Source organism: Mus caroli, chromosome 19 (assembly GCF_900094665.2).
Source record: "Mus caroli chromosome 19, CAROLI_EIJ_v1.1, whole genome shotgun sequence".
Lineage (NCBI taxonomy): Eukaryota > Metazoa > Chordata > Mammalia > Rodentia > Muridae > Mus > Mus caroli.
In genome coordinates, this window is record NC_034588.1 from 39,400,865 (window position 1) to 39,409,013 (window position 8,149).

Consider the following 8,149-nt stretch of genomic DNA (forward strand, 5'->3'; position numbering starts at 1 on the left):
TAGTAGAGACTGGCCCCTAGGTTCTGTCTGTCCTGGTCCTGGATGAAACACAGCTGGCCATGCAGCACCCGAGTGGATTCTTACTCTAGAGGCCTGGGTTACTCTTGGGGGAATTACTTGTAAGGTGTTGAACACTGAGCTCCTAGCCAAGCAGACAGTGGCTGTGACTAGTGATGTTCTGTTTTAGCCTCCTGGTGACAGTTCCCATTCCCTACCCACTTCTGACCTGAATGACTCACTGAGGTTTCTGGGTGTCAGGGTAGGGGGATGCTGGATTCTGCCTCTGGGGCTTTGGCAACAGTGTGAATAGGGTCACTTAGACCAGCCAAAGACTGGACATCCTCCAACATGTGCCAATATGCCTCCCACCCTGCTGATTGCTGAATGAAGCCCCCTCCCCCTCCCCCATGACCCCCACCAAGAGCTTGGACCTCCTGCCTGGCCATGGCTCGTCACAAACTCTCTTCTATGTCCTGGTGTGCTATGAATACTCTGCCCATTCCCACGTTCCAGTTTTACCACATGGTCCTAGCAGAGTTTGAACGCCCTCCTTGTCTTTTACACTCACCAAATCTAGTCCATCCTGTCCTCTGCTCTAAGAAATGGTCCAGCTGGATGTGGTGGCACACGCCTTTTGTTCTAGCACTGAGGAGGCAGAGGCAAGCAGCTCTCTGAGAGTTCAAAGCCAACCTGGTCTAAGAGCAAGTTCCAGGACACCCAGGGCTAGTGGAGAGAAAATGTCTTGGAGGAAAAAAAGAAATGTTTCCTGGCTCTGTGAGCTCATGGTAGCCAACTTAGCTCATTTCTTTATCCTACAAATGCCGTTGCTGATTTGTTGCAGTAAATCTCCAACCCCAATAAGCCCATGCAAAGAACACATAACTCAGTTATAATATTTATAAGCTGTATGCCTAGATTGGGCAGATACACTACTACATAGCTGGAGATACTCTATTCCCCAGCTACAAGATCCCTTTGCTACTTGTGGCTTCTTCAGGCCATGTGGTTTTGCTCTATATTCCTTCTACCTCTTTCTCCATGTTCCCTCCTCTGTCTCCTCATCTCCCTCTCCTCCTTCTCTCCCCTCTCTAAAACTTCCAGTCCCATCTTTCCCTTCCACTGCCCAATTACAGGCTCTAGTCTTTATTTGACCAGTTAGAATGGGCAGAAGGTTCACATGAAATCACCTGAGTACATGATCTACTCCTTGTCCAGGTAGCTCCTCTTGAGAAAGCAGAATTAACATCAAAATACAAACAGCACCAGGACCATCCACAGCACTGGTTCGTTTCATAATGGAACCATCTGAGATCCTTCCACATGGGCTCTTTGTCCACTGACACTACCGTCCACTTTGTCCATAGTCACTAGACTATGCCTATGCTGACATTCTGGGACATTGCTTCATGTCTGTGAACAACCTTGCACAGAAAGTGGTCAAGCCTTGTGGGATTTGGTGGCCATGCAATCAGTTGTCTCTAGCTGAGACAGAGTGTATCTCCTTGCTTAGAACATGACTTTCAATACCAGAAAAACAAAACAAAACAAAACCAAACACCATTGGTTTATCTTGACTGGGTCAATGACCAGAAAAGTATTTACTGTTGCTGCAAAGCTGACTCGCTGTTAAGGGTCCTTGGTTTATGGTGGCCTTAGGAAGACAATGCAAATGCTGCATCTTGTTGGGGGCACAATCAGAACTCAGAAAGCAGCAGCCACCATTGTTAGCATGTGATTGGGGAGGGGAGGGCGGGGCTGGTACTTCTGTTGCAATCAGTCCCTCTACTATTTTAGGGGTGGCATCCAGACAGAATGCTCAGTGAGTTTTGGAAATCCAAGAAGGAGAGACATCAGGGCCATTTCTCAGGGCCTCACAGCCTGCAGGCAGACTCTCCAGCCGAGCCGCCCTTTCTCCAGCAGCTGCAGAGCCTTGCCCAAGGGTGGGTGTAGAATGCTTGTGGGGACCAGGAGAACTAGAGCTTGTCTCCTGACCTTGAACGGAGCACACAGCCCCTGAGGAAGGTAGTTCCAATTACAGCCACAGAGTTGGAGGAGCCCTTCCAAGGCACATTGATTTATTGGACCAGAAATACAGCACAGCAGTCACTCGGACTTCTGCCTTTGGCAAGCTGCCCAGCCTGCTTCCTTCTTTCCTGTCCTGTTGTATTGATCTGTGTGAGTTGGTGTGGTTTATTGTACAGGTGTGTGTGTGTGTGTGTGTTACTGAGGTCCCAGGGTAGAGGCTGTTAGGTTGGGGCCTCTCATGGAGGGAGGCCCTATGCCTTCAATGGAGCAGACTTCTTTTCTGTTTCAAATGACGACTTTCATCTCATTCTTTACTTCCTGGTGGGCCCAGAATGTTCCCATATGCTTCTCGCTCTGTCTGGTTCATTTCTATGCACACTAACTTACCATTTTATAAAGAATGAAGAAAACTTTGCTCACTGCGTGCCTGTGTGAGGCAAAATGTCCTCATGTCCATTAGTTACAGAAGGAACTAAGAGCTGGCTGAGCAAAGGACTTGCCATAGGTCCAGTGGTGGTGAACCCTCATGGAGTCTCTCTTGATGCCTTGAGTGGTAGCTTACTCCAGACTTCACTCTCCTCGAGGACAGATGGCCAGCTACCAGAGGGTCCAGATCATAGAGTGATAGTGGAATCTTGAGGCACAATTTCAACTCCAGTCATGAGACTTACTTTGCTCCCATCATGCTCCTGGCCGTGGGTCTTCTCCCTTGCAGTAAATTTTTATTCTCTTTAACTGATTATTACCTACTTGGTGGTGTTAGACAACACACCTTTGTTCTCACATGGCTTCTATTGCTTAAGGATCCAGGTACAGATCGGCCAAAGCTCTCTGTAGATCCTCACAAGCCTGTAATCAAGGCACTGGTTGGGCTGCACCCCCATCTGGAGGCTGTGCTGGGGATGTCTATGTTCCTGATACTGACCACATCAGGTGCTCTGAGACACAGGACTGAGCACTTCTGTCATCTGAGCCTGACTGGAGCTACTTGCCATCTGGGCCTTCTCCCTCCTCCTTTGCAGTGTAGTCCCTATCTACCTCACAGAGAGCCAGGGGTCTAAAGACAGTACTGTACGATGCCTGTTGTCCCCTTATAGAACATAATTGCCTACATCCAGATATTCTTGGCATACTGTGTTGCTTAGAAGCAATCCTCAGGTTGCATTAACACTCAAGGGGCAGCGATGACACAGAACAGGCTCCAAGCAGGGATCATTGGTAAGGGAACCCAAGGGCCTGCCTATCAAGTCTCCTCTTTCACTCTCCCTTCTGCATGTAGATTCAGACTCAGGCTTTGCTGGGAAATGAGAGCTATGAAGCCAGGACATTAATAAATGCTGGCACTTATGTCTCAGGTACTAAGTTCATTTTAAACTTTCTCATGGGAGTATGCGTGCACAGAAGCTGCAATTTTCTAAGTGTGCAGCACAACCAGGATTTAGGAAGCAGAACATATCTTGGTTACCACAACTCAGATGGAACTACAGACACCACCTGCACACTGGGGGTTTCCATCGGCCCCCAAGGCCCTGAAACCAATGAAGACGAAACCCTAACAGCACAGCTTTCTTTAGCCTGATTTTAATCATCCCATGAGTGGGGTCCTGCAGCATGAGTTATTTTGTGTCTGGCTTCCGAGAGCACTGCAATACCGCTGTGTTGGATCTCGAGTGCTCATTCTACATTGTTCAACGGTATTTCAACACACAAGTATATACAACTTATCACTCTATAGTTGATGGGTGTCTGTCCGGGTAGTTTAGTTTTCAGTCTGGAGGTGCTATAAACAGTGTTGCACACTAGTACAGGTTGTGTACCTGAGTCTGAACATCAAACAACTCAAATGCTTAGAAGCCCAATGCTTTGAAGGGCTGATGCTCACCAAGGTTCAGGGTTTCAGAATCCCACCTAGGGATGCTCCCTCAGGAACTCAGGACAGTCTATGCCACTGGTCCTAAATCCAGAAAACTGAAATCTGAAAACACTTCGGCCTTGCATCATTTCCCCTTCTATACACAATAGAGTTTGATCCACCTACATTTCTCTGCAGGCCCTGGACAGTCAAAGAGAGCCTCCTTTATTACTTTATCTCAAGGATTGTTTTGGAAGATCACTGCAGCCTGAGCAAATGCCCTTTGCCCAGTATCATTTAATTTATCTTCCAAGTCCGCTTGTTCTTCAGAGGTATATCTAGCCAGCTAGAGAACCGTTGATCTGACAACTTGCATCACAGAGCTAACAGAATTTAAATCAAATCAGTGGAGATCCATGCTGCTAATTCTCTATCGCAATGTTTTTAAACTTTCTAGATTAAAGCATAGTCATTTGGTTTGGATCACAGTTAGTTAACTCCTGGTGGGGTTAAAAGTCTTTCCGGGTTTGTTAACCTGTGTGCTTCTCTCTCTTTTCATTTCTCATCTCTTCCCCAGCCCTGTTCAAATGCCTTCCTGCGCTCTGCTGTGTCCATTCCTCCACCACTGAGCGCTCTCAGTGTCCCAGAACACAGGCTGTCAGCTGCTGAACCAGCTCACAAGGCACTCTGCTTCTGGTCGCATCTGGCCCTCCTCCCACCAGGATAGCCAGATCTCTTCCGGAGCAATAAACCCCACATGTTGCTGAACCTCTGCTCACTGTCACAGCCGCTGTGTGACATAATGACTTCACCAGTGAGCTTCCTGTGTGCTTGAGGTTCTTAAAGATCTGTGCCTGGGAGGAAGTTTCCCTCCTGCTCAGGGACCTGGAAGAAGAGAGGGCGGGTGGGGCAGCTGTAAATCAGGTAAGGGGAGAGCCCTGACTTGTTTATTCTGGTAAGAGTTTTATGTGAAGAAGTCAGCAAGGGACCTGTTTGCCTGATTCATGGCCAATCTGCGGAGCCATCACTTTGGGTAGGGCTAATCCACCCTTCTCAGTGGGTTGGCACGAGCTGGGGCCTTGTAGGATCTGAGGCACTCCACAGTATTGAAGCCTTGGTCTTCTCTGTCCATCCGTCTTATATCTTTCCAAGATGTGAGATATCCGGTGGGGAACCTCCAAACTGTGGGAAGTTCTTCTCACAGCGTTAAAACAGCCCCCTCCTTACCCCCACCCCCTCCAAGTTCCTTCTGTTAGCAGAGAATGGTCAGCAGCTGTGCTCGTGAGCCAGGCCTTGGTAGGAAAGCTCCGCACAGGAGGAGGACTACCATAGAGCAGCTGTCTGGTCTTGGGCTGGTGTTAGCAATCAAGGCCAAGGCTGGACCGAATGTCCCACAGTAAATTATGGTTTATTCGCCACGAGGGAATATCAGACAGCTATTAAAATGTTTTCAAAAGAACACTGGATAGTTTTTGATATAAAGTAACTTCAAAGAAAGACATACGTACATCACATAAAGAATATGAAAATGTCTCCTGATTGCATGAAAGGCCAACCCGAATGTTGTTGAGTGGTAACTAACTGTGCAGAAGAAGGTCGGTGTAAGAGCCCCAGCAAGCCTCTGTCTGACCTTCAGAGGGGACAGCTTGGGATGGTGGCCTTTCACCAGCATGCAGAGGCTGCCAGCACAGTTATTTGTGGAACTGTCCTGTGTTTCTTTCTGACAGTGACAGCCCAACTCACTGCAGAATGAGACCTTTTTAGGTTGAAAGGTTTAGTGTCGGACATGGCAGATTTAGTACCTAGCAGGCAGATGGTAGAAAGCGGTTCCTGCAGTTTCTAGTGAGCCCACTCTACAGTCACCCTCAACTGCTGTTTCCTGACCAGAGGTTTTGACGGCTTGAGATGCAAAGCTTTGCTCGGGCCCATCATATGGGCCCAAGAGAGAGAGCTTGTGAGTCACTGTGAGTTTTGTTTTATAGTGACAGGAATATGACGTAGTTGACTGGGCATTGGTAGGCCAGGCCTCCAATCAGTTGGTAGTGGGAAACCCGCTGACAAGAAGGGAACAGTTGGATGTTGGTCCAAATGTTTCCATGCATTAGATGGACTGTGTCCAACTAGTGTGCCAAGTTCCCCCAAGCTATAGACACAGAAAAACAATACAAGCAGTCTCTATACAAAACATGGTTTTTAAAAAGACAAACCCAGCTGATCTATGGACACCTGAGGCACAGGTGAGACAAACCCAGCTGATCCATGGACACCTGGGCCACAGGTGAGATTGTGCTAAATGCAACTGAGTCTCTGATTAAGGAACAAATGGCACCTTGCTACTACAGTTTGTCTCCAACGGCCTCCTTGGGAGCAGGGCGTCTTGGGCAGATGGCCTGCTAGGTGGCTCAACGTGCAGGAGCTTTCCTCCCCAGGGTCAGAGCTGGTCCAGTGTCACATGTTCTTGAGGTCTCTAAGGACTACGTGGGCTGCATTCCGTCCAGCTGCTCCCATGACGCCTCCTCCTAGAACCAAAGCTCTGCTCAGAAGCCCACCAGAAAGGGTCAGGGCAGGACTCACAGACAGAGCCACAATTTGGAACAAATGCCAAACTGCCTGGGCTTCCCGAAGCTTCCACACACAGCCATGGGAAAGCAGGCGGGCTGTGGCCACATTGGCCTTTTGTGCCACTCTCTGCCAGCCTCCCTGCCTCAACAAGGGGGGGGGGGCACTTGGCAATTTAGCAGGTACAGCTGAAGTGTAAGAATCAGGAGTGGGTGGGAGCCTCAGCTCTTTATGGGGGCCTCACCTACATCTCAGAGAGGGCTTTGCCAGGAGATGACAGCCACAGTGAAGTCACCTAGGCTTGGAGTTGGTACAGCCAAGCATTTCAATGTTAAGGAACATTGCTGATCCTCTCTGGTCTCAAAGTGGGTGACGAATTAAGGACGGCGAGGCTCCCGCAGCCCCCAGAGGAGCTGCCTCCACCCTGCATCAGAATGTGTCCCTACACCTAGGTGGGAGGAGATGTTTACCAAAGTGGAGGGCTGTGGCAGCCTGGCAGAGATGCTGCTCTGTGCTTTCCCTGTGTGATGGCTTCCCACATCCTCCTCTGTAGGCAAGCTTAGGACAGACACTCACCCCACAAGCCCTCACAGCCCACACAGGAAGTAGGTCACTCACCAGGATGGGCCCCACTCCCACAGAGGTACAGGCCCTGCACTGGGCATCTGTAGTCAGAGTGTTGGGGCACTGGACGGGCAAAGTAGAGCTGGTCCAGGGACATGGCACCGTGGAATATGTTCTGTGGAGGCAAGGTTATAGGGTTCCAGCTGTTAGTGTAGGAGTGCTATGGGGAAGCAGGGTTATAGCTGTTAGTGTAGGAGTGCAACGGGTTTTGCCATAATGGTTGGCTTCTCCTCTTCCTATCTTCTAATCCAGGTCCTCCTGCTTCCTGGATATTTTCCTGGGTTCTTAACTCAGGGTTAGAGAGGAGAGGGAAACATCCAGACTCCGGGTCAAACTCCCGGGGATATTTCATGGAGAAGAAAGAGGAGTAGGAATGTCTACAGAGTGCAGGAAGATTGAGTGGAAAAGAAAAGAAGGGACCCTGGGGTTTGCTGTGGACCACAAACTCTCAGTCTGTTAGGAAGACAGACTTGACTTGCTGTGTTGGGCACAGGCTCCTGCTGGGGCTTGGGGCTTTGGGAAGCCACCATCTCAGTCTGGCCTTGAGCATCCCCGCCCCCACCCCTGTCCCACAGGCATCGCACTGTGGGCAGCAGACAAGGTACAGTGGGAGCTGGTTCTGCTCACAGGTCCAGGTCAGGCTGGCCCAGAAAGGCAGTGGGTATCCTGAACAAGGAGACCAGAACCTGCTGGATGTCACTGTAGACTGCCCCTCTTACTGTCCCCTCATCTGGTCCCCATGTGAACAACCTCTTTCCCAAGCCATCCTGCCTCTGTGATGACACTGCCATCCTAGCCTCTGGGGTTCAACCTTTATGTCACGTCCACCCCTCAGGCCATTCTGTCACCAACCCTCCTGACCCATCCCTGCCTCAGACTGACAATCCACTCAGTCTCTGAAGCCCCTCCCACCGCCCAGCTTTTTGCCTTCTGTCTGGATCGGTGCTGTTGAAACAAAGATGACCAGAGCCATGCATGCCATTTTCGAGTTGCTAGGAGCCACATTTAAGAAGTAAACGGCAAAGTCGGGCGTGGTGGCGCACGCCTTTAATCCCAGCACTCAGGAGGCAGAGGCAGGTGGATTTCTGA

General features: G+C 49.7%; 1 protein-coding gene across 2 annotated transcripts in view; it reads right to left on the reverse strand.

The window, feature by feature from the left end:
* Window positions 1-6,049: 6,049 nt before the first annotated feature.
* Window positions 6,050-8,149, reverse strand: part of Pyroxd2 (pyridine nucleotide-disulphide oxidoreductase domain 2) — a 26,495-nt gene continuing 24,395 nt past the window's right edge. For both annotated transcript variants that reach the window (XM_021151715.2, XM_021151714.2), the window contains exons 15-16: window positions 7,055-7,175; window positions 6,050-6,396 (exon numbers count right to left, since the gene is read on the reverse strand). In XM_021151715.2, coding sequence (XP_021007374.1) covers window positions 6,326-6,396; window positions 7,055-7,175 — 192 coding nt within the window. In that variant the 3' untranslated portion in view covers window positions 6,050-6,325. The remainder of the gene's footprint in view (window positions 6,397-7,054; window positions 7,176-8,149) is intronic.